Source organism: Pipra filicauda, unplaced genomic scaffold (genome assembly GCF_003945595.2).
Source record: "Pipra filicauda isolate LSUMZ 115617 unplaced genomic scaffold, ASM394559v2 scaffold10_size6260569_pilon, whole genome shotgun sequence".
Classification (NCBI taxonomy): Eukaryota; Metazoa; Chordata; class Aves; order Passeriformes; family Pipridae; genus Pipra; species Pipra filicauda.
In genome coordinates this window covers 5,158,132-5,185,679 of record NW_024103541.1, presented here as the reverse complement: position 1 = coordinate 5,185,679, position 27,548 = coordinate 5,158,132, and the positions used below count along the sequence as shown (strand labels likewise).

The 27,548-nt window shown below is 37.6% G+C and overlaps 1 protein-coding gene across 3 annotated transcripts in view; it reads left to right on the top strand.

Annotated features, from left to right (window-relative positions):
* Positions 1-27,548, top strand: part of DPP10 (dipeptidyl peptidase like 10) — a 477,295-nt gene that overhangs the window by 412,123 nt on the left and 37,624 nt on the right. For all 3 annotated transcript variants that reach the window (XM_039382111.1, XM_027723612.2, XM_039382115.1), the window contains exons 8-10: positions 18,610-18,730; positions 21,948-22,102; positions 25,169-25,266. In XM_039382111.1, the coding sequence (XP_039238045.1) occupies positions 18,610-18,730; positions 21,948-22,102; positions 25,169-25,266 (374 nt within the window). The remainder of the gene's footprint in view (positions 1-18,609; positions 18,731-21,947; positions 22,103-25,168; positions 25,267-27,548) is intronic.

The following is a 27,548-nucleotide window of genomic DNA, read 5'->3' as shown; positions in this document are numbered from 1 at the left end:
GGACAGAGGAAGGAATATGGCTGCAGTGAAATCTAGTATACAGCAAGACTTTACCTCCTTGTGGAAAGCATGCATCAGTCTAAGTTTACTGTTACAGATAATTTCTAGGGTTGTCTAATGGGACAGCAGATCACTTGTGCCTAGTGAAGAACAACAGGGTTAGGTTTATGTCAGATACCAGGTGACTGGGCTGCAATACCATTGTTTCGACGGTACCACAGTGTTTGCAAGTTATTTCAGTTTCTTGCTATTTACCTAGAGTAGAGAATTTTTTAAAGATTAAAAGAAAAGCTCAGAGAAACATCTGCTGTTTGAGTCATGACATTTTGGTGGTGAAATTGAAAATGTTTGCCGTTGGGGAGAAGAAACTTTTATCTAATGAATTAATGTATTTTAAGGTCACATAGCACTTACTTTTGAGAACTGTTTTCAAGGTCGCACTCTTTAAATTGCTGTCTTTTAACTGTGTTAGAACTGTGCCAGATCTAAAATACCATTTCTGTCTCTTAGTATGTTACAGAGCTGTTTATGTATTTGCTTAACATTACTCATGTTTGATTAAAATTGTGAAAGACATCAGTTGATTATCTCTTTACCTCACCTCTATAGAATCCATCACTGCAGCATTAAGTATTTCCAGGGAAGACAAAATAGCACAACTAGAGACCTAATTGGTTTCATCAACATTTTTCTGCCTCCAGTTTATTGATTAGAGACCTCGTTGCATGTGTCTGAGAAGGAGATATTACCTACTTGGTGGGAAGGCTTTACTGAGGAGAATGCTTTGGGTTTTTTAAAGGGCCTCTGTTGTTCAAATACTCAATTTTTATCCAGTGTTCTCACATTGTTGCTCCTATCTTCTCTGATAGTTTGTAGCAAAGGTTTTCATGTGTTTGTGCTGGAGCTGGTTTGTATCTTGACACAGGGGAGGCAGCCCTTTCTGTCTGGGTCTGTCTATGGGGATCTATCTCAGTAGGAGCTTGAATATAAAAATTCAGACTGGAGATGTCTGGTCCCCAGTGTATGCAGTGTTGTATTTAAGCTGTAGTGCTCCTCTGCAGAGCTTCTTGTGATACAGACAGTTCTCCTCATCAGTTATCAGGTTGGCCACTTCAAGTAGATCCTGGTCAAGCCTGGGGAGAAGTTGTTCAGTTTGATGTAGCTTTTTCATAACAGTTTTGCGTCAAGGTTTTTCTGCCTGGGTGGTGGTACATGTTGAGCATTTTGTATAAAATGCTTCACTCTATTTCACTTTATTTTATGAACATATATCTATACAAGTCACTTTGCCTTTGTATTTATAACAGGTATTTTATGTTATTATTGCATTGAGCTCATTTTTCTTTTGATATATAGTGTATTTTTGAAGGGAACTTGATTTTACGTTTGGTTGGATCAGCATAAGTAATGATCTGTTGGCTTGCATATGAATGCCTATGCATAAATAAATATATATTTTAACAAAGCAGAAGTAAGTCAAGAAAATATTTAAATATTATTAAAATATTATTAAAATATTATTAAATATTGTTAAAATATTATTAAAATATTATTTAAAATATTTTGTAGGAGTTTGACAGCTTGCTGTGTCATAATCTGATGCTATCAACAAAACATAGCAGTATAAAATGGTTGGACTGAAGATGAGCTTTTACTATGGTTTTTTTTTGTAATTGTTTAGAATTACTTATTACCCTGTATACACAAAGATCAGTCTGTTGACTGTAGCTGAATTGTGGATTCAGGACGCTCTCATCAATTTTCAGAAAGTACTTTAAATATCAGAAAACAAGAATTTGTCCTCTTGTTCAAAAAAAAAAAAATATTGAGCAGGCTACTCACTGAAAATAGGGCTTAGAAGCTGAAGCTTTTAAATAAAAAATGAAAAAAAAATCCAGTGAAAAAGGACCTTATCTTGTATCAAAACTAGCTAAAAACAAGCATACAAACAGAAACTCAAAAACAAAACAGAGTAAAATCTACTTTAATTGCTCTTAATAAATACACCAGTTTAAGAACTCTCTACCCTTTGCCTTTGTGATCAGTCATCTTTATCCTGGTTGTCATCTTTGGAGGTGCCCTTCACACCCCTATCAATATCTGTTGCCCCATAAAAATGCAAATCTCTATCGGATTGTTGAATTTCTGCATTAACATAACATTACCTTTCAAATGCCTTCTCCTTGTCCAAATTTTAGGGTTTTTTCAATAGTTTTCAAAGACCATTTTAGATAACAGAAATACTGCAGAAGCAAAGTTCATTGATGTTACATTATTTTCCAAGTACCCAGATAAGCACTAGACAGATTTTAGTGATTGAGGAATTGTCAGGACTATGCTACACACATACCTTGCTCAACACATGCTTTAGCAGACATTAGTTGCTGAAAGCTTCATTTACTATTTGGCCTATCAAGGTGCAAAGTACAACTGCTATAAAAATTGGTAACTTACCTTTCTGTAAAATGTTTGCCAGGTGTTTTCTTTTTGCGTAATTAGTGCTGTGGGTACTTGGCACCCCCTCCTGGCAAAAACACTTGCATATGCAAATGAAGTAGATGCTTAATTATGCTAATGAAGCCAGTCCTAAATAAATATATTTCTTCTGCTGTTTTTATTTGCAAAGTCTTCTGCTCTTTTGACTTACTCTACTTTAGATGAGTAACTTAAAATCACATATGGAAATGTCAAGGATTTATTTCATCATTCCTTCTAATGATTATGCTGATGAGGAAAATGGCAGTTCAAACTTAGAGGAAAATCTCTGCTTGAATTTATTCTGTAAACCAGAAATAAACAAGAATACTTCAATATGACATTAACCTCAGGTATGAGTTCTTGTTTAAAATATATGAGAGGTTCCTTACAGAACTTCAAAGCATATTTGGAGACCCTTTGTTTTGATGAGGATGTTTTTATGAAGAAAGGGAACATGTATGGTTTAGCATTGCCTACTCAGTTGAGTCTTTAAGGGATTTGACCATAACTCTAGCAAATGCTGAAGTCGTATCTTTGTGAAGGCAGTGAGAAATTAAGGAGACTAATAAAACCTTTTTATTTTCTCTTTCAAATGTTTTCATTACATTTCTAATATCCAGCTGGGAAACTTACTGTATCAGAGACTGAGAATTTGAACAAAGAAGTGGAAATATTTACGGAAAAAAAGCACACAAAAAGATTTTTTTAATGGAAATTTTTGACCAGCAGCTAAAGTCAGAATATGTATTATTTTGCAAGATGGCATTCTGGTATTTTTTTGTGTTAGATAAAATGTGCTAAATGGTCAGATCCTGTAATGAAATGATACGAAAGCTACTTATTAGCATACTTACTAATAAAACTAAAAGTTTTATGCTACTTTATTTTTTATACAAAAACTGCTTTTTATCGAAATCATGGTGAGCATGGGCAATATTTTTTTTCCACAGAAGAATTAGAGTTACCTAAGAGTATTAAGTAAAACTGTCTTGCTGCTGCTGTACATTGGATTTTCTCTTGGATTTGTCAAGCTAGGATTACAAAATCTAAATGTTTTTTGTTTTTTTCTTTTAAATGATTCAATTCAAAGTATTCTTCACAGGAAAAAAAAATTAGTTTCTCTGAAGATATTCTACTGAACTAATTTACATTTTCAATTATTAATTTCTAGGTGCCAACTCCACTTAACTATAGATTGGAGGAGCATTTAATGAGTGTTCTGTGGTTTCAAAAGTGATACTCAATATGAAAGCAGTTTTTCCCATCTCAGAAGAGGAGAATGGAGAATGCAGCCAGAAAACATAGGCAGTTTTGGAAAACAGGGAAAAATACATTTTTACATATCAAGGTTGGATATATTCAGTAAAAGATTTGTGAGCTCTAGAGAGCAAGAGTATTATCAATGGAAGCAAGGCTAAGTTGAGCAAAGAAGATGCTTCATCATTTTGGTTGGTGAAAGGCAATGAACATGTCCTGTTATCAAAAGCAACTTAAAAATATGAGTATTAAGGACTAGATACTGTTATCCCTTTGTGAGAATAGCTACTTGGCTGTATCTGAAAGAGGTGAAGTAATAATGAGAAAATCATGTTTTATAGGAGCATTATTCCTCTACTACTGTTTTTCATGTAGAACAGTAAAAGGCCCAGCAGCTTTATAGTGAATAAATTGAGAGGGCAGATAACAGATGTTTCCTTTCCCTTTTCCCTGGTTCTTCTCACTGTATCTGTTTCTTATCACTGATCTAGCATGCAGCTAATATTTGAATCAGTATGTAAGCCATGCACACAGGTAGCATGCTTTTCTATCCAGTCTTGTATCAATAACTCTTTTGGAAGCAAATATATTGAAAATTTAAGATATCATTGTGCTAGAGGGCAATTTTTTTTTCACATACTTACTTATGTGGATGTATATATGTGTGTATATATATATTTTTTTATATATATATATATACTTATATATATATAGTCCCCCAAAGACACACACAAACAAGCACAGACACACACATTTGATAGGAGCAGTCTTCAGGACTTTCCCATGTAGCAGCCTTCAGGGAGCAATGAAAACAGCAATATGCACCTCTCATCTAGACTATCATGTTGTTCAACATGTGCGTGTGTAACAAAGCATATCTGAATATTCACACTTCCATCTGTTAGCTAATATTAACTGCAAGTCCAATGGCTCGTAAAAGAGAACCGCTGTGCTTCTTGTGTGAAAAATGTGTGGCTTTCTGTAATGCAGAAATATGAAAACTGTATTTCAGAAGTCTAAAATTCTTCAGAAATAGCTACCCATAAAAACTGTGAAGCACAGTCAATGAGAAGAGAGGTTGAAATCTGACTGAACCTTTAGCTAAATCAGAGTTGAAAAAGGTTAGGTTTTATCATGGACTGTATTTTCACATAACTCAAAAATCCTGCCCAAAAACTTTACAGGCTTAATTATGTCCATGGAACGTATACTCATGTAGTCACTTCATATTTAATATTTTAAAAAAAGGCTATGATACACCTCAGGATGGGTGTAAAAGATGATGTGACAAATTTTCCACCTCATCCTGCAGGCTCTTTACATCAGTCAACCAGGATTTTACCCATAAGAATAGAGTAGACAGTCCTTGTTATTATTAAAAACCCCAACAAAACAAGCAAAAAAGACTCCAAAACAAAGAAAAAAAACCACCTCACAAACAAAACTAACAAACAACCCCCCAAAAAACCAAAAAGTAAAACTTGTATATACTTCATGGATGATGATGTTATGACTCCCTGTTGAATCTTTATAAGCATGACAACTCTGATGAGAAGAAAATAAACCTTGACAGATTATGACCACACAACTTTGGGCATGTTCAGTGCTCTTGGTGGCTCTTTCTCTTTATTTTAGCCCAGTCCTTCTTGAAAAAGAGACATTAAATTCCATCATCACCAACCCATAAATGTCCTTGCATGTGTTTTTTTTCCCTGCAATGGGGTTATGACTTCCCCACTGTGTTTGTGCTGAAGGACCAGAGCCGATTAAACTTTTACTGCACTGTGTTAAGGTGACTTAGGTTTTCATGTTGACTCAGCCTGAGCCAGACAGTGAAATGCAAAGAACTGTTTGTGGATACATAGTTGTGGAAAGTGTATAACCACTGACAACTTCAAGGCCAAAGCAGCCCTGGAGAATAAGGATTAAAAAGTCAGGTATACTGTTGATACCTAAAAGAAAACGAAGCATTGATTTCCTTCATTGTTTATGGCAGGTTGCAGTACATGTACAGAAATACAAGGGAAGAGTTTTGTGTGGAAAGAAAGCATCTGCTTTCAAGTGTTTCCCAGACTCTGAACTGTTCCAAAGAGAAATGCTGTTATAAGAGCTAGAAAATATTTCCTCATTCCTGTTTGTCACATTCCTAATGAGATGTTTTAAGACAAACTGTCTTTCTTGCATTGCGTGCACTGTTTGTGTGGAGTCTTTACAGGTAGATGTCATACACTAAAATTTTGGACCATTATAAAGACAATTGGCAACTTGAACACTGTGCACAATTGGGAGATCAAGGCATGTGCATCATACAACAAGATGAACTGGGTCAGCAATAGTAGGTGAAAGGACGAAGCTTTGTATTGAATCCTGCTGGGGTTTCTCATGTAGAAGGTGCTTAGAGGCATCCCAGTCTATTTCGGTATTTGCACAATTTACAAAGTTCTCGGGGATTGCCTACCACCCTAAGAATAGTAGAAAATGTAAACATGACTTTACAGCTCAGCATTTTCAAATCTCTATCTTTTGACTTTGGTCCTTGCTGTTAGGATGCTACTTCCTTACATTTTGTCAAAGAAAAAAGAGCTACTCTACATATTTCTCTGTCATCCAACATTGCTTTTTTTTCTTTTGGAGTAACTAGGTTGAAATTTTTCCTGTTTAGCATGGTACAGATTGATCAGTCTGGGCATAATTGAATGCTTGATATCAGTGTGAGATGAGCCTTCAAAATACCAGAGATAATTTTAAACGATTTAATGGTAAAGACTATGATTTTATTATAAGTCAGTAAGACCAACCCAGGCATGTAAGAGTTGCACTTCTGTCTACACTCTTCTATGCTGGCTCATTAGTCACTTACTTTCAGTAAGTATGAGTAACAAGGACTGTGAATTCCTGAGCATACACTGTTTATGGATAATTCTGTTACACGCATCACTTAGGCGAAGACTAAAGGGCTGAGCAGACCAGTCCTCAATGACATTTTACACAGTGCTGCAGCCAGGGCAGTTCTTCAGGCAGCTCCATGGGGGCAAGACAACCTTACTGTGATCCTCTGTGCAATCACAAAGATGTATTAAGCAGCTTTTTGTGTAGGTTGTAGTTCAGATATTATATGTGATTTTATTTATATAACATACAAAGCACAGTGTTTGCGCTCATGAGAAGGCTGTCATGGGATTAGGCAGGGTGTGAATTTAGTGAGTGTCGTGATCCAATATCATTGGAAAGGCAACATAATCAATGTGTATTGAAACAAAAGAGGGCAATGCGTTGCAGCATTTATTGGAAATCAAGGACATAAACATCAGAGTTACCACGGAGTTGCTGATACTCTCTGAGTTCATGACCTGGTTTATGTCATGACATTAGTAACTAATCTTATGGGTTCATTATGAGTGCATCCTTGCTATTGTTTACAGTAGATTTATAAACTATCCAAATAGCAATTAAATATAATAGCCTTGTAGATTGTTTGCAGTTGTTCAGAAACGATTGTGCTAACACATTAATGTGATGTAGTGGCATTAGTCTAGACAGAAGAAAAGTGGTGCTTCAGTCTTCTGTTCTTCATGCTCTGTCTGGCAGCTTGATGACCACAAAAATAAAATATCATAACTGACACCAAAAAAAAGGCAGTACATGGTATTGGGGTATATGTGTTTTGAGGTCTACATGTTCCATACTGATCAACAGCTACTTCCTCTCTGCCTTAATTATGACAAATCAAAACGATTGAAAGCTTCCTCTGAAAAAATTGCTGCCTAGGTCAATCATTATGTTTAGAAAATTGGTACCTTTAAGAGTAAATATAGTTATTATTGCTTACAATTATAACAATTTTGTTATTATCTATTATTTGGTTTCTGGATAATTTGCAATGTGTCTGATGATTTTGGAACATAGATCTTACAGGGTTAGAATTTCTCTACTGCCATGCATTGCTTAGGTAGCTGATGGTACCTGCAATGCCCAGTACCTGCATAATTTAGTGGTCTCTGTGCACATGGAAGTATGGGGTAAGAGCTGGAGCAAGTCAGAGCTGAAGAGCTCTGAAAATTTTATACCAGTATAGATTGAGCTGCAAAAGAAAAAAATAATCTGCACAGAGGAAGTCAGAGCCATTCTACACTTTTGAAGACTTGCAAAGCAGCTGTATTGCAAACTGTATCAGACATTTTAGCCTGAAATCATGTTTGTGGGAACTCACGATCTAAATAGGTTACAAATATAATGTAGGGGAAATGAATATAACACAAAGCTGCTTTGCAATACAATTCCATAAAACTCCTTGAAATTGTCATTCTGTACCATATGTGATCTGGATACAAAATTTGTAAAATATGGGAAAAAAAAGACTTCTGGAAAAAGTCTGTGTAATTGTAACTCACAAAGTCACTGATGAATACTCTAACCTTCTAAAATTCACAATTATAGAAGCTTTATAAGCCACTTTTCTGTGTTTTATATTATCTGAAATATAGTAATTGGTTTTGGAGATTGCTGCAGGACCTGTAAGGGAGACATTAGCAGAATAATCAGTTGCACCAGTGAAATGCATTATAACTGTTTTGGGTTTAGTTGCCACCTTGCATTTTACTTGCCTCTTGATGTGTGATTGTTCCTGTTCATTACCATGGAGCTTCTTCCACATCTGATCACTGTGGGCAAGAATGCTAGACACTGGCCCTTTATCTTGCTACTTTTCCAACAAGTGCAAAGTACCTCCTAGAAGTCTGGTTTGTCAATGTAATTTTGTATGCAACATATATACTGTTCCCTTTTATGGAACAGTAAATTAAAACCTAATTTGGAAACAGTAATGTCCAGAGCACTGTCACAGGAAGTTTGGTGGTGTGCCCATCATTCTTACCGTGCCTGCAGCCCATGAACAGTTTGAGTGATCCCTGTGCCAGTGGAGTTATGTTGAAGATGGGTGTTGAGTCTCAAGCTGTAGGTAGAAATGAGCTAAATGACATCACAACACCAGTTCATCACAGAGCACAGGAAAAGCCACCTCTTTCCTGCAGCCAAATAGAGACCTGAAGGATGTCTGTGGCTCACTGCAGCATGTGCCTTGTGTGGCTCTTGGCCACAGAGCAGCTTTGATACAGACCAGAGGTTTAGATTGCCATCATGGAACTCCTAGATTGGTATAACAAACTGTTCCTGTATAACACTGCATGTCCAGTTCTTCTGGCTGATGTGTTCTTCCTAAAATGGGCATTTATTTTTCTGTGAGGGAAAAAAGAAAATAGCAGTTATACTGTTATTGCATCGACACACAAAGCACATAATCTTAAGTACACCTTGTTTCAGTGAGAAGCTGCTTCAAGTAAATAAGAGTTTGGCAAGGAAAAAGGGCAGGAAGGGGTCCTCACCTTCTGTAGCTGTGGGTATAGTGGTCTGGCAATCTCAGTTTAAGGCTGTGAGACCCAGGGGTATAGTAAGTGAAATTACAGATGACAAGAAAATGTTTGCTCAGTTTGAACTTGAAGAAGAGAGCAGACATTACACTGTGACATCAAATAACGTAATCAGTGGCTCTATTAGAAAAAAAGTGTCTATCAGAACTTTGGAGGATGCTAAATAGTGGTAGAGAAGATGCCAAGCCAGGTGTTTATTTGAAAGCTAATGCACTGGCAGATATTATGGGTGATTTGCAGTATTTTTTAAATTGATGAAAACTATTTGTAAGTTTCTGAAGTGGAGCTATTTGTATAATTTTCCAGATATGTCAACCAGAAAGTGATAACAAATATTTTAAGTACTTAAATGAAAAACAAACTTGTTACTTTGACAGCAGGTCTTGAAAAATGGCAACCAAATTGTTTCCATGTGGATGAAGGGGTTTGATTTTAGTTTCTTCCTGTAGTCCAAAGTAAGTTCCAATATTTACAAATCCAATTAAGTGCACGGATATCTGCATTTTCCATAATTGTAGTGAAAACAACAGTTAGCAGTTGAAACCACAGGTTTTTATAAAAATGAATAAAAAAAAAATGTTAAAGTTTGTTGGGTTTTTTTTTTTAATTTGAGGTCCCACTTGTACTGAACTTTTCATATCGAGCAGCGTGTTGTCCAAGAAGCAAAGAACATTGACTGTTTGGATATATATAATAAGTCTGTATGCATACATATTATCATGCAGTATAAACACTGCCAAGAAAGTTTGATGACTCTATTTAGCTTCAAGCTAATTTTTGCTTGTATCATTTAAATTTGAGGGCTCTGTGCCAGTATCCTCAACTCTGGGTTTTACCTGGTAGTTAACTGCTGGTTAAACTGGCTGTATGAAAGGTATTTAAACTGCACTTGCATATGGCACACCTTCAGCTGTGGCCTAGCTAGGTTATGAAGTGAGTCTCATTCTTAGGGACATAGTGGTGGACTCAACGATCTTAAGGGTCTTCTCCAACCTAAATGTTTTTGTGATTCTGTTCTGTGATTCCCCCATTACTGTGTGCTTTGTGCTGCCTCGTGCTCCAACATGAAGTCAGAACTAGGAGAAATACAGCTGCTGCGTGGGTGACGGGATCTTCTTTCTCTTCCCAGTCTGGAGTTAAACAGTGAAACAGTGCTGTGCCAACTTGATACTGCACATGAAACTGGAGAAGTCATGGTTTAATCTCTGAAGAGCAAAGTACAATATTTGCTGGGCAACTAAGAAAGTATTCTTTATTTGGCTTTCTTCCGTCTCATGAATAGCTCAAATTATTTGTTTTAACAGTTGTTAGCAAGAAAACATATTTCATCTGGAAATTTTAGTGAATGATCCAACTGAAGGCAGCTGGATTTGGCCCTGGTTAATATATGGTAACACAGAGACAGAACAAATGGTAAGAGGCAAGCCCAGATGGAATAGCATCTTGAAGTTTTTGAAGAATTAATTATCCAACTAATTAGCTGGCAGTCTCACAAGAAGAGGGGATGGAATTTTGCTGAATGCTTAGGAATTAAGTCAGACAGAACCTGTGCAGAGATGTAGCTATCAGCCTTGATGATGGTGGAGTCAGCTGGTTAGCCAGACTATGTGGGTCCACAGGATGACACTGGTTTCTGCATCAGTAAAACACCCTTCTGCGTAGAGCAAAAAGTGCAGTTGAGTTGTCTATTATATAGAATGTTGTGCTCTGAAGACACCTGTACTAGTCCAGGGAGTGGTGAACTCTGTGTCCTTGCCAAGGTCACACAGAAATATAGCCAGAGATGGGCTGCCTGAAGAACCTTTAGGTTGATGTCTTTAGCTCTGTCATTAGCAACTATGGGAGTTCTGCAGCCAGAAATATTTCCTGAACGCCAGAAGGTCTCCTTCTGGGCATAATCAGAAATTCCTTAGTCTTGTTGTAGCTCATATTTTCCATGTGAAAGGTAAGGAAGACTGTCATGTTCTCTGGGGTATTAAGTGGGAGTGCTGAAGTTGTTCCAAGTTGGAGTAGTTATTTATATATATGTTGGTCAGAGACTCTGTGGAAAAATGATTTTCTCGGCTCAAACTCTCACCTGTACAGAAAGAGATCAGTACTTGTTGTATGGATTTTTTTAACCAGACATACAGATGCAGATGTCTTCTTTGTTTCCTTTCCAGCTGTATCTGCTCTGCAGCTTTAGAGTTTGGTTAGCACCTTCCTTCAAGTAGGTGTTAGTCCCGATGAATCCATGTAATGCCAAATGATATCAGTAGTCACACTCCGCTATTTCTTTTCTTTCCAAGCAAAATGATGGAGTCTGTGTGTTATCTTTTTATCTTGAAAAATTAATTTCAGGAGCTGTTAAAACTTAAAAATATAAAGGTAAACCATGTAAAGCCCACTGACCCTTGCAGTTTGCATTACATATTTCTGTTATTATTGTTGATGACAAAATTATCTGTGTGGATGACATCAATCAGGAAGTCAAATAAATCTGCCATGGTCAAACTTTGGAGGATTAATTAGAAAGATTCACTCAGTAAGTCAGGAAAATAAATCCCTGATATGTTAACTGTTATGGGAGAGGTGTCCAAGTTTTCTCAATGATAAATATCAAGACAGTTTTAATGTTTGTGCTAACTCATTTTTTCTGGTTTATTTGTTAGTTGTTAGTGACTTCTGCTGTCATTTTACATCAGATAATGTGGAAATATTAAATTGGCGATCTGCAAAGTTATGCCTTATGGGACATCTGTACCTTTTCATGGCTTTAAACTGTGGCCACACTACACTAAGAAGTGTGACACGGCCAACAAGTTTTCCTGGTTGTGGTATGGAGTGGGGAGACCCACCTTCACTTTGGGCCAGGCATGACATGAGTGAGTGATGTTGCTTCTAGACCTCTCTTGTATTGGGGAACAGCAGTAGCAATACATTGTACCTCATCATCATCATGGCTGGGCTTCGCGAACGAAGATTTGGGGAGGGCTCTACCCACGTTTGTTACAAGCGTGTTGGTGGCTAAAAAGGCCAATACGAGACAGGCACGCCCGGTTGCAAAAGGCACAGCAGAAGGACTCCTAAGATGGTGTATTCTGCAAGGCACCATTCTTTCTGTGTTGTCTTTTTTCCTCAAGGGTGATCCTGCATGCGTTCTCAAAAGCATCCGCAGCGTTATAGGTGGTGTGTCTCCAGACCTCCCGATTGGAGGCCAGAGTAGACCAGTTATGATGATCAATATGGCCAAGGCTGAGATGTTGTTTCAGGGAGTCCTTGTATCTTCTCTTTGGGGCTCCTCTCATGCAGCAGCCGGTGGCAAGTTCACCGCTGCCAGGCCGGGCCGGGGCCACACCGTGCGCCCGCTTCCGGGCACATCGTACCTGTAGGATTAGTGATTGCATAAGCTATTTTAAGAACTTGCTGCATGGTAATCTCCCTTATATTCATATTTTTATATTCATAATAAAATAAGTTTATCCATGCATAAGTTAGAGAAGGGACTAATGCTAGATTGTTAAGGCCACCCCCCTAACAACAGTTTTGAGAGAAATTTGACTCTCTCTGGTAGAGTGACTGATGATTGGTTCCAGGGAGGGGGATAAATTGTGTCAGCAAAGGCTGCAGCTTTTTTTCTCTACCACCTAAAGAAAACTGGGCTTTTGGATATAAGTACAAGTCTGAACTTTGCTGTCTGGATGAATTTTTAGGACATGTGCAAATATCTGATTGCGATTCCGTCTCTGCTGCCAGGGCTAATGGGCTGCTGGCAGTCCCTGCTGGAGAAACTGCCCCTGCTTTGGTAGGGAGGTCCCAGCCCTGCTTCACTCAAACTCAGTGCCTCTGTGAAGGGCAGGCGATCACACAGTGATTCCAACAGAGCTCCAAGAAAGCTGCTGCTGCTGCCCAGGTGGAGTTTAAAAGGCTTGTGCTGTTGCTGAAATGCTGCCCTGCAATCAGAGGAGGGATTGAGCATGGATGTGCCCACGCAGGAGGCTTCAGTGGAGCTCCTAATGGGAAAAAGTGGAGTATTTTTCTGTAATTTAGTGGCTTTTCTCTGCCTGTAGTGTTTGGAATGATTAAAGACACACAGGGGGCCTCTCCAGCTACTGGCACCGGGTTTGTGTTCGGCTGGGAGATTGAATGTCTCTGTTTTCACAGCTGTCTGCCATCTGGAACTGCTCGGACTGGGTGCTCTGCTGAAGACTCAGCCTGAAATCAAACAGTGCAATTGTGAAACGTGTTACAAACAATGAATAAGGGTTTTGGAAGAAATCAATTTAGAAGAAGGTTTATGAAAAAAGTACTTTAGAGGCTGCCAGATGTGGAAAAAGGAGATGGATTAGTGCTATGGTAGAACATTAGAGCAAGCAGAGCCTCAGATTCTTTACAGTCAGCTGAAATAAATGTGAGCATTATTAAGAATCAATCTCTCACTAATCCAAAGCATTCCTGCAGGTGTTTGTCATTAATTGGAAAATAATTAATTTAAAATAAATAATTTAAGAAATGCTCTGTGTTTTTTTTTCCATTTGGTTTAAGACTTGATGTGATTAGCTGTGCAAAATCTATAGGAAAACAAAAAGACAAATAATTTAGAAGGCAATAGATTTTGACATTTATCCTCACAGCATTATTACCTGAAGGTCTTAACTAACAAATTACTTTAAATTGTCTAAAAATACTTGTTAAAGATGTGTTGAAGTAGTTCAAAACAGCATAATAATAATTTTCATATATGATAGCATATCCTGGTTCCACTTTATGCCCTTTTCAATATATTCTCTTATTGTCATGGCTGAAAGCTGTGAAAGCATTTTGAGCACAAAGCCTCTGATGTATTCATGAGAATACCTGTCTGATACACAGTTAGCAACTCCTCTTTTTAGCAGTTTGGGAAGATTCAGTAGTTGCAGTCAACAATTTAGTACTTGTGATGTAGTAAATAGACCCAAGTGTATACTGAGAAAAGCCCTTTTACTATTACTTACTCTCAGATACCTGAGTGGAGATAGACTAGCAAGGGAAATTTTTGGTTCATGTGACATTGCTCAAAACACAATATACAAAGTGATGACTTCCAGTGTGAAGTCCCCACCCTGGAAACCTTTGGGAATGTATTTAATTTTACTTACTGGAGTCAGGTAATGCACATGTGTTTTCAAGATTCTGCTCCAAGAATACTTTTGTTTGTTTTAATTTCAGTGTCATGATTTCCTTCCTAACTTGCAGTATTTGAGAGTTTAAATCTCTGTTACAGGAAAAGTAGTAGTCTGAATTCTCTCCCAGTCACTTGCTCTCTCTTACACTCAATTTTAAAAATCAAATTGTGGCTCATAAATTCAGCCTCTGTGTATTGTTGTACTGCAAATAATCAACATCAGCAGCCACTTCCTGAAAAATGAAAATTTTCATCTAGTCTCTGTGTTTTTGAAAGAAAATATTGGAAATATATTTTAGTGCAGCATAAAGTAGACCTGTAAGGAGTTTTCACCAGGAAGCTTGGTGGTAATGTTTAAATTGAGCAAGAAAGAAAAATGTATGAAGTAAAGAAAAGGAAATTAGGTGATGGGCAGGAAGGGGAGGATTTGACATTTAAAGACTTCCTCTGCTTTGCAGCCTGGTGTAGGAGATTTTTGCATGTTTCAGCTACGAAATAGTTCCATTTCTATTCTTAGTTGATGGGCTTGTGAAAATCCGCATAAAATAAAACCAGTGTCTGTTTTCCTTCTGAAGTCACTTCACATTTGATACCACCTTTTGTTGCTGGTCAGTGTTGTAGGTGCAAATGCTAGAGAAAACAAGATCTATTCACAGTCTTGTGAACAGAATTAATTGCAAGGGGTGATCTATTAGAGTTTCAGTATTTTTAGAGTTATATAAAAGGTACATTTTTGTACCATATAAATATTATACTGGGGAGAAGAATTCACAGTGAGTCTGCCTTTCAGAAATGCCTTTCTTGGCACTTAGTGTCAGATGAGAGTTTGGATTTTGTAGCTACACAAAGTACTTGTGCTTAATTGAATCCACCACCTACATTTACAGACAAGAAAGTGAAGAGCCTCTCAGGCCACGACTAAGTAGCCTTCACAGTAATGTTATCACTCCTATTACACTTCTACTGCCTGTTTTGCTGCAGAAATCAACATTTTAGTTCCCAAGTCCTTATTTCCAAGTGGTGAATGAGTTAAATAATTACTGATGAGCACTTTGGCATGTTCAGGAATGGAGGGGAATGCAGCCCTGACTGCAGGGGTGGGCAGCGTCACTGTAGGAAGTGAGCATGGGCCATTCCTGTTGGTATAAACAGCAGTTCAGGGGCTTCATGGCACCTCTTGGAATATAATAAATAGCCAGAATGAGATTAAATTAGTAACCATAATGTTGAATCTTCCTAAGATATTTTTACAGGCTCAAGCATGGGGATATTTTGAAATGCTATGGGCAGTGAGTGCAAAGCCAGTGCACCAACCCTAAATCATCCATGTGCATTTATGTGCACTTTAGTTATGTCAAGGAACATGAATGGTTATACCTCATAAATGTTTTGCAAAGGAACATAAATTCATCATTTTTTATGTTAATTCACATAAGCAATGAGTGTGAGGCTTGCTAGAGAGAGAGCCACTAGGTGGCTTTGAGGGTTTTCAAGAACTTTAAAGTGTTCCAATACAGGTGTTCAAAAAAAAAAAATATTGGGGTTTGGAGTAGATTTCAAAGTTGAAGGAGCATGTATCAGGAGTGGTGAGGAAAGAAGGGAAACTTTGTATGACAGAGTAGGCTAAGAAGACTGTGAGGATGTTCAGAGGATGACTGAGAACTGGTTGAGACTGGAGACAAAGCCGCTTTATGAAATGAATGGGCAATAAAGCCAAAGCAGCCAGTGGTCAGTGGCACATCGGTGAGTATCCTTCTGAGATATTTGCTTATCTGAAATCTGTCAAATGGAATTAGCAATGCCTGCTAACTAGTAATAACAGGATTAAAGATCTTTTTGTGGTTCAGTCATAAAACAAGTACTCCTTAATCCTGTGTTTTGACTGGCACTGATGGCTTTAAATAAAAGTTTTTCATTGCAGAGACAAGACAATTTGCAGATCTTCACCATTAAAAATACTAACAGTCTGAAAAGGGGGGAGAGAAGCAAAAATGATCCTCCTGATCTTCCAAAATTAATTATATTGATCTCATTTAATTGAAGAAGCTTAAATAAAGTAGAATCATTTGACCAAGTAGGCTTTTTTGGTAATCTCTTGAAAGCTTTTGTTTACATAAGGAGATACTGTCAGCTGTAAGAAATTGGTCCTTACTAACCAACAGTCATTAGAGTGGTTCCCACTACTTAGTCTATCTCTAATGTAGTCTGATAGGAATATTTTTAGTTCATATAAAAAACAAGTATATGGCTAAACTATTTAGGTTTTCTTGGTTAAGCAATTAACCATGCCTTCTTATTGCTTGTATTTGTTTCTTTAACTTCAGAAGAAAAAGTGCATCTTTACTGTGGAAGTACACATTTACAGGAAATTCTCATTGATATTATTTCAAAAGCTTGATATATCCAGCATTCTCTAATCCTTGTTTTCTTCTGCTGTTAATGTTGGGTCACACATCAGCTTCCCATAAATTCTCAGCTGTACCAAATACTATTTATAAAACTATAAATGTGATTACTACTTGGTACATTTTGGATTATTCAAACTGGATCAACTATTTTTACTTCAGTTTTGAGCTCACTGCTGAGTTTTGAATTCTGACCATAAAAGACTTAGTCCCAAATCACCACTGTTTCCCAGTAATGGTTAAAATCATTTAATTGATCATGGTATGAAAAAAACTCAGCTTTATTGCTTTCTGCAGCAGAAATCACGAAGTGGCTACTGTCAAAAATCATTAGTTTGGGGACTCATAGGGAAATCTATTTCAGGTAGTAATTTAGAAGCAAAGGGAACAGTAGTAATAGTGATAATGAAACTTTGCTCTTTGGTTAGTATTTTCCCATAATTCGTTTATCACAGAAGTATGAGAGAATGATAAATGACTGGGCTCTTAATGGTCTTTGGTGGAAATCTGTTTACTTCATGTTAGACTCCCTGAGACACTGTGTATCAGTGTACATTTTGGAAATCATGTAACAAAAATTTCTTTTGCATATTGTTTCCCTGGTGCTGTTACCTGCATTTTCTGTATGAATCAAGATGGTGCATAACATTGCTGTTAGATTGATCCCATTGCTGTGAAACCACATATGTGGCCATTGTAATTTAACAAAAAAAAAAAAAAAAGAAAAAAACTACAACAAAAATGACAGTAGTTCTGCATTCTGGAAATGACAGTGGTTCTGCCTTGTGTACCCATCTGTAGCTTTTGGCTTGTTAGTATCTCGAATGTTTGGTTTTTATTAGCTTGGACTTGAAAAGATAGGGCCAAGGATGAAGTTTGGGACAACACGTGCCTAAACTGTGCAGCAGTGAAGTGCTCGAAGATCTCCTGGCTGGTAGTAGGAAGGCAGTCGTACAGCCCGTTGTGGCAGATGGCTGAAAACATAAGTATTTCCATGTCATAAGCCTTTCTCATCATCAGTGTATTTGTCTGCTGCCCTTTTTGCCATCCCCATAATCCACCAAAGTATTTTTTATTCATTTTATATTACTTTTTTTTCTTCTTTTTTTTTTTTTTTTTTTTTTCCCTTTACCTTTCTTTTACTGCACTTTGTTGGGAAACCTGGAGCTCAGTCTCACAAAATGAGTGAACTTGATATCCTTTGCAACAAAATGAGCAGGGAAAGAAAAGCAGACAAGACTGAGGAGGGGCAGTGAAGAAGGACAGGACTGCCTGTCCAGTCTGTTGCTCACAGGAAAAGGAGAATGAAGAGCCTAGGCTTGAAAAATAAAGAGCATTTATACAGCACACTTGAGATGAAATGTTTGTGTGTCAGTCAGAAGTAGTGTCAGCAAGCTGAGAAAAGTTAACTACAGACTGCTACTTGTTTTTGCTTTTCCAGTATGTTCTCACACCATGATATAAAGCTGTAACTTATATTTACAGTGTATGTACTATGCTGTATGTCCTTACAGAAGCGTGTCTAATTTCACAGTTGGAAAAACAGATGGTTTTATTGGATAGAATAGAATTAATGGAAAAATTTCTTTATCTATTCAGGTGTTATAAAACTTCTGTATGATTTTGAGGGATGTAATAATATTTCTTAAGGTGAATAGAAACATTTCAACTGAGAATACCATTTCAAAGGAAGAATTAGGCTTACCATACATATTAAAAGTTTGCTTAGTTTGTCCAAATTGATAATAAAAGGGAATATGAAGCCCACACTGGTTGAAACTCATCCTGAATTATTCTGTAGACTGTTCTGAGCCTGAGGAAATTATGTATTCATTGCTGAACATTCATTTATATCTACCAAAATCTTCTTTTTTCTCTACATCTCTCTTACCTCTTCTAGATTTATATATTTGAAAATAACATCTACTATCAGCCTGATGTAAAGAGTAGCTCATTGCGCCTGACATCCTCAGGAAAAGAAGGAATTATTTTTAATGGAATTGCAGACTGGTTATATGAAGGTAAGCTGGACGAATATATCTGTTTATTGAAACAGATGAAAGGTCCTTGTACAGACCCAACAGCACAAATCTGTTCATTTCTGGAAATGCTAAGGTTAGGTTTGCTTCTTTGCCTTCTCATTTTCTTGCCAGATTGCCTTTTGACTGCTGGCTTGCATATAGCAGTGTTTTCTGGGAAAGGAGAATTTATTTTCAACCAGAATGTATCAAATGTATGACGAAACTGGGTAGTGTGAAAAAGTGTGGGGGGAAAGGGCTCAGTTTGTTGCTTGTATGAGCAACTGGGATGACCTATTTACAGTTAAAACATCCCAATAGAAGAGGACACTGAAGAACCGTAGCTTAGAAGCAGAGTTGGCTACATTTTCTTTTTTATCCCTGGACACAAACTGAAAGGTGATCCCAGATGATGCTGCCCAGGGTCTCACTTTTTTTATTGGCATCTCTCCTTCAGCCTGGGTGGTGGTTGGTGTGCTCTGTGTCAGCATGACTTGCGAGAGACTCCAGCCCCTCAAGCCAGGCAGCCACATCGTGCTTTACTTTGAGAACGTGCTTGAATCCTTTTTGAGTGTTTTGATGAAGTCTAAAAGTGTCATACTGTTACCTCAACAGTGGCTGCTGCTTTTGCTTAAATCAACCTATGCTAGGCTTCTGGAAAACTTGCTGTTGCTGGCAAGCAGTGACAAGTTGGAGTAGGGGATAGATCAGTCTGTTGTAATACCCTCTATCTTCTACACCCATCTTCTACATGGTACCACAGAATGTTTCTCTCTCTGCACAAAAAATGTTTTTAACATAGTAATAGTAAATTTAAGAAAAAAAAAGGGGAACAGATTATCTAGTTTGGTACAACAGCTTAAAATTAATACACATTTCAGTTACTCTTTCTATGGGACACATGTATTCTATAGTTAAATAGCTCGGTGTTAAATAATCACTTACCTGAGGTATATAACTTCTTGCATGTAGAGATTTTCAGGGCAGACCGGTTTTTAGGAATGGTTTAATGCCCAACAGCAAGGAACTTAAGCATGATCCTTAAAAATGGTCTGTACATACGTCTTGACAGTTCAGTAGTTTTGACAGCAGCTTACCTCAGGTATTTTTTTAAAATCTCTTCTCAAGTGAACTTAAGTTAGAACGGTAGTTTGCATCCCTCAGCCTGTGTCCAGTAGTTACCCAGTTCCAAGGTTTCTACTAATTTTTTGAAATGTTTTAGTGTGGCAGCATATTTGAAAACGTAAGGACAATGGACGTTTTGGAAATGGAATGTAGTTTTATATGCACTTCACATTCTTAAAATCTCACATGAAGTCATGTATATTGAAGCATTTAAGCAGATATAGCTCATTGAAGTTGATACAGCATATCGAGTTTTTGCTAAAACAAAGTGAAGTTAGTAAGAATCACAGCCACAAGAAGGAAAAGCAAAAGTTGTCTAGTTTGAGACTTGAAAGTTTCTGAAGTGTTGTGGAGATGATGCACATCCCAAAACCTTCCTCCCGAAGCATGTCCTAAAGCCTTCTTGAGGTGATTTTGCCCATTCTTTTCTGAATTTTTTAATCCCTGACCCAAACAGCTGTTCCATTTCCCGACTTACAGAAAATTCATGGTGTTTCCAGGGATGCAGGCTGGCAGAACTCTTCTCAACAATACACATCATTAAAATCAGTGTTAAAGGGAGTTCTGTCAGTACGCATTGGAGGACCCCAGTCCATGTGCTATGGCAGGAATGAACATACTGCTTCTTTCCCATTGACCACTGTTTAAGTTAGAGCAGTGCTCTATTTTCAGCAGTGTTTTTCACAGCATCAGAAGCTGAGCAGGCAGAATAGTGTCTGTGTGAAGTTAAGGGATTTTCAGTTGAATCCAGCCCTGTTCCTCCTTTGACCTCATTTTTTTCTTTTATCATTTGCCTGAATTTGTTATTAGCATTTTACCTTACAAAGCGTTTGGGAATAGCTTTTCTTTGTGTGAATAACCTTGTGTAAATGCAAACAGTAATATTTTAAAACAAACACAGTTGTGATTTTTCTATCTGATATTCACCATTCATTCTCTGCTCTTCTCCTGTGTAAAAGGTTTTAGTTATCCAGCCAAGGAGAGAAGCATGACCTAGAATATATGACTTTGAATATAGGTCTCGGCTTCATTGCATCAAACCTTAGATAATGCAACACATTAAGCTGCTTCAGAACATTCAGAATCTGATTAGCATCTTGGGGAGTCTCTGCTGACGATTTAACTAGTTTTGTTAGGTAGGCTCTCAAATTAGGTATGCAGTCAGGCCTTTGTTCCCCTTAGTACACTATTCTCAATCAGTTTTCCAGCCAAATTCTTCAAAACTAAATACAGAATCCTTACCAAGCAAGTGAACATATCAAATACATAATGATAAAGGTCTGTCTTTTCACAAGTGAAAACAGAAGACCTGTACAGGGTGAATTTGGAATTGCTCAGGAGCTGCTTTACTGGAGTTCCGGGAGTTTGGCTGTTGCATTGTTGACTGCTGGATGTTTCTGATTTGTTTCTTTTGGATATGAAATACAATGACAATAAATGTGAGAAAACATTGCATGGCATCTTTGAGAATTACTTTCATTTGGAAAGCAAATAAAATTTGGATAAAAAGAAAAGTTTCATTTGGATTTTCAAGAAGTTACATTGCAGAAAAACTGAACTTCTAAGAATTAAAGATGTCCATTAGACTGAGACAAGAAAGTCAAAATATTGGACTCCAAAAATGTTTACATAAATATCAGTGTGGGAGGATCTGCATGTTACTAAGTGCTAGAACTGAGAGAAATCAGATATACTGAAGTTTTATATTAAGAGAAGAAAAAAAAAAAGATTGACAATCCTAAAAAATACCCCCCCCCCAAAAAAAACCACATTAAAATGGTCCAAATAACTTAAAATTTAATTAAACAAATCTATTGGAATGCAACAGAACTAAACATATGGCAGTTACAATCATCTTTCATGTTTAGATAATTTATTGATGTTGCTGGAGGTATTCATTTGAGAAAAATGGTTCAAGTTTGGTCTTTCAATGTGCCTTGGTATTCAAACATTCAGCCCAAGATAATGTGAAATTACTGAAATTACAACAGACACATTTCAAGTAGGCGCAGAGAGAATAATTCAGTGCCAACTGAATAAACTGGAAACTATGTGATAGTTTTTTTATGAACCCTAAGGAAATCTGGTTTTGCAGAGGAACTTCTTCATTCTCATGTTGCCCACTGGTGGTCTCCAGACGGTGAAAGACTGGCCTTCCTGACCATAAATGACTCTTTGGTACCGAACATGGTTATTCCCCGGTTTACTGGAGGCCTATATCCAAAAGGAAAGCAGTATCCATATCCTAAGGTAAGATGAGTGTGAGTGCAAACCCCATCTCCTCTTCTGTGTTCAGTGATAATATTGACCCATATGGAAGGAGTGTTTCCAAACAGTAACAGAGACTGGTTTTGTTCATGTTGCTTTTCATTAAATAATAATTATATTTTTTTTCAACAGATTGTAAGACCTTTTGCTGGAAAAAAACTATTGGGTGAGGGAACAGCAAACAAACTCATTTGAAGTAATTTCATCATTGATATTTTGCTTGATAAAATCAATCCAGCGCTTTGGAGAGAGGGGTAATACGTTTAAAGAACTGCATAGAGAAAAGATACTGTCACACCTGCTCTGAAGTCACACACTTCAGTGTGCAGAGCCCGGAGCATGTTCCTTCATAGTGACGTAGATCTCAGTAGATTATGCTGTTATTAATAAATGTGACAGACAGTATTGAATAAGATAAGCCACAGTTACATATTTTTGTGACCATCAAAATGAGAAAAAAAATAGAAATATTACTGATTTTTAGATTTGTTTTGGAAATTGAAAGAACAGCCCGGACATGGATAAAATCTGACATTGCTCCTCATTTCCTGGGGATTTTTCTGGGGAGATGCTTCCCTATCTGTTGTTTTGATCTTCCAGCTGATCAGTTTATCCAGCCCTTCTGTGCAATTTCAAAGTGTCCGAGTTCCTTTCTGACAGGTTATGTAGGTCCACATATATGGTACTCCTTTGACATTTCAGGGGAAGTTTATTGAGAGCTTTAGAAAATAGTAGTGTTACCCTATTCCTGCTGCTTTATTTTAGTGTTAGTTTATATACTTGCATTGGAAAAAGGTCTTGAGTGACAGAGCAAAGAAAAAAATAAGGAATATTTTTAAAACTCAGCTTTGTAAATGAGAAAGGAGTAATTCTATTTCATTAGCAATTCAGCATAAAAGTGATACACAATACTACTTCAGTAATCTCATTAATGAAAAAACAGTATTTAATGTCTCCATTTAATGCCAATTTAGATACTCATTAAACATCATTAATTGGTAATGAAGCCTGTGGTATAGTACCAGAGATTTAAAAAAAGATTTAGTCTTTGTTATAGAGTACAAAATTATAACTAGAATTAAAAAATAAAATGAAACACATGTCTTTGGGAACACTGGAACATGCTCGTGCGTGTACATGTCATACACACAAACTATGTTCTTAAAAAAAGAAAAAACAGAACAAGGAATTTTAAACTTTGTTACATTTATCGAGAACAAAGTAGGGTTTCAATGCAGAGAGTTCTTGCACTACTGAACAAATGTTTTGGCTGTTGTGCAAAATTTATGCTGTTTAAATTGGCATGAGAAGACCCTGAGGGGTGGAGGAGTTGAGGGAGAGATGTGGATGTGAGAATTTTCTGCTCAGGTAGAACATTCACTTTCAGCTGCCGGAGATCACTGCAGGCTGTGGGACCTCAGTGCACCGCTGACCACAGCTGGGGGGACAGACCCCATATGGGGCTGGAAGCCACAGCTACAGCTGTGGAGCTGAGTCTTGCATGTATCCACACAGCAGAGTAGGGCACACTGACTGTGTTTGTGGCAGAGACACAGGGGCAGCTTTGGGGCAGTTTAGTTCTTCAGGCCTAGCACCAGCCTGGCCACGTTTGCTGTGCAGGTGTGCTTTGGAGTATCTCTGAAAACTCATACTCCTGCTGGGTGGTAATTAGTGATGGCAGCCCTGCCTGTGAGAGCACTTGGACACTACTATGCAGGCAATGTAAGGTTCAAGGGACATAAGGAAACTGCAGTGGTGTCCTAAAGACTTGACCTTTCAGTGGTTTTCTTCCACAGTTATGCATCTGTGTAAGCTGTGTTTATGCAAAGGATGCCTGTGGAGGATGACATTTCTTTTGAGGCAAATGTCAAAATTTTTATGAAGAAAAAAGAAAAATAAAAATAATTCCAAGAGTCTAATTAAGTCCCTTTTATAAACTTTTTTTTTAGCATTATTAAAAATACACAAATGCCACTTTCTTGTCCCCCATGCTAATCAGAAAGGAGTGGATACCGCATTCAGACTTTATTGAGATAAGCCCAATTTTTAAAAGGAATTTGTGGGTGTATTTCAGCCAACCTGTTTTGCATTTCTGTATACCCCTGTGAAGAGCCAGATACATAACTTTGTAGTTTATTATAATTAAATCTGTAGAATCAGTGATTTTTACCTTTTCCTTCCAGTATCAAACAGGAGTCAGCCCCGTTGAAGGACGCACTTTTCATTCTGTGTATTCCAAGAGCATTATATAATGTTGTGTGACTCCTGTGACTTAAATGAAACAGAATTTGGAGATGATATATTTAGAACAGGGATGTGGAACCAGAAACATCTCCTTGCAGCCATTCAGAGCTTTACTTTCTATCACCAGTGCTTTTTTTCTTCTCAGGAACACCCCTTAGTTACCAGGAGAAGCATGATTCCCACCTCCCTGTAGATCCTCAGGATTTATCAGACTCTTCCCTGTGAATATATATCAAACTGACATTTTATTCTCATTTTGCAACAGGAAGTATTTTGTTCCCCTTAGAGCTGGCCTGCCAAAGCAGCTGACTTCTTATCAGGGCTGAAAATAGAGATTTTCAACTCAGCAAACCAGGGAAGAAAGACTGGGGGAAAATGGTAAAGAAAAACAAGGGAAGAGAAGAAATGCTATCCCAGATAGAGGTAGAGCAGCTTTTTGGAAGAAGGAACAATAGTGTCTGGAAAAGAATTTGCTGGAGGGTGGGTTTCACTGGAGGTTTAGGAACTCACTATGTTTTTGCAGCTGACTTTACTGGACTGGGCATAGCCACTTGTAGCATTGGTCACTTGCTCTGCACAGGAAGGTTTCCCATTAGAAAAGGCAGTGAGAGAATCAGTCAGTATTTCATATCTTTATCTGTGTGATTCAAATGGCTGTGAAATTAATTTTTAAAATTTAAGATATTTTAACTTTAATAACTTTTCATTATTCTAAAAATACTTAATTATGTTAATGAGTGAGTTTGTTCAGTCGTTACTGATTCAGTGCCTCTAAAGCTTTTATTAATTTTTTCTTTCCCAAAGGCAGGTCAAACAAACCCAACAGTAAAGCTGTTTGTAGTTAATCTGTATGGACCAGCACATACACTGGAACTGATGCCACCTGACAGCTTTAAATCAAGGTATACAATTTCATTGTTTTGAAACTCATGTTTGATTTAACCTAACTGTCTGTAAGTTAATCATTGCCTTTTTACACTTATCTTTTGACTGGAATGCACTTGATCTCAGTCCCCGTGGCTGAACATAATGATAAAATAGAAACAGCTGTACTGGACTGATGCTTCTCTTACAAATCACAGGGGTCTAGGATTTGCTCATGTTTGATGTCCTGGGAAGTTCCAATTTACTAGAAATATATATAATTAAAAATCCTAAGCTGTGATCAAGGGAGTTGAACTGCTGTCCTGCTTCTGAGGTAGTTACTCATTCACTCCCAGCCATTGCTTGCTCTGTGCCAGCTTGTTGCTTTTAGTTTCTGACATGAGATTGCAGAATTGTCTTGGAAATACACAGAACAGAGAATTGGGGTGTTCTCTCATTTAGAGAGAATTATTCTGAACCTTTCCTTTCATTTCTCATCCCAGTGGACAGGTGCAGTGAGGTGGCAGAAGGTGAGGAGCAATGCTGCCAGATCACTTAGGCTAAGACAGGCAGGGCTGTGTTTCTCAGGAGAAACTGCTACAGAACCACTGAGCTGATTTAACATTCCCTTTGACTTTGAGGTTGAAATAATGAGGCTGGCTGAAACTGGTGACTCTCCTGCTAAAGTTCCTGTGTTAAGCTGAGCTTTTGATTGCCTGTCCTTGCTGGAGATGCCTGAAATTTTTCTTTAAGGGCAAGAAAATTTTCATCCCCTCCCATATTTTTGTTCCAGTTTGTAGAGTTGCAGTCACCTTCATTAGATTCCCATTGTAGTTTCAGTACATATACTAATGATCTCCTAGCCCTAAAATATTATATAATAGAGGTAATAATAATAATAATAATAATAATAATAATAATAATGATGACAGCAATTTCTACAGTCCAGATCTGGCTGCTGTCTAAGGGCCAGAGAAGTGCCACTTCCCCTATTCACTCAGGGCATTTTCAGATGGAGAGCATTGTGAAAAGGAACGGTATGTTTCTATGTATGTACACACACTACATTATATTCCTGATAAACAATTCAGACTATAGTGAAATTTGAACACATTTTTATGCATAGTTGATGGCAGAGGGAAAAAGAGGGATTATTAAGTGACCTTTTGCTTTTATTTCAGTGCTCAAGAAGTTTATGTCAGTGATAGAAAATGATGTTATGGTTTGATTTGGACTACTAACTACTATATTAGCTGGATTCTGTACGCTAAATTTCCTATCTCCATCCCTCACTGAAGACTTTTTAAAATGAAACATTTCAGGGCGTGGGATTGGAGTTACACTCTTTGGTTTTTTTCTTGGATCATTGCTTTCTTGGATGGGTCAGCTGGTGTCGTGGTAGCTCTTGTTTTACTTTTGGCATACATTTTTGCCCCTCGATAAGTTAAAACATTTTTTAAGCCAAAAAAATGTAAATATTAGACTTAGCATACACCTGGATGTTATCATTCTGGTATCCACGTGTGAAAATATCTGTGCTACTAAAAGGGAAATGTAAAAGCCAAAAGAAAGCTGTGCATACTGGGTTGTTTGGGTCTGTTCTGCAAATACAGCACCAGACTGGGGCTGTGTGAAGCTGCAGTGAATTTCTGTCACCTGCATCTCCTGTGTGTGGCATCAGAGCTGTACACAGCTTTGCTGTTGGTGCTTCTCAGCTTCTTTGTTCTAGTAAGGAGGCGTTTGAATGTTTAATTAAATATATGTTGTCAAAGAGTGATGAGATCTCCATCAATTTTAGATTAAAAGCCTAATTATACTCAAGCTAAGCCCCTTGTTTTAAAGGGGGTCTGAGTTTCCAGACAAACTCACTCTGCTGTTGCACATAACTCAGCTGGACTGTGAAAGCTTCCAGCTGCCACCAGTGGAGAGGTGAGGCAAAAAGCCTGACTGGGATGACAGGCTGCAACAGGTCTTCTGTAACATCCTCAGCCTGACAGCCTAGCAGGATTTTGTGAGGAGGGAGGCAAATTTTCCATACCATGAGTCTGTGCCTGGAAATTCTCATGTGCTCAGCCAGGGTTGTTGAGGGACGGACAGTTTTGAGCTATTTGTTAAAACAGGAGCAGAAATACAATGATACTGAGTGGGACTTCCTTCTCTTTTATCCAGAAGTCCCATTATAAAACACTTGTTATTTTATAACAAGTGACATTTTAAAGTGGGCTCTGTCTGCACTCAAACATCACAGAATTACAGAACTTTTTTTTTGTTTTTTTTTGGCAGTAGGACTGGATTCTTTTGCAAAAACATTTGTGTTCTG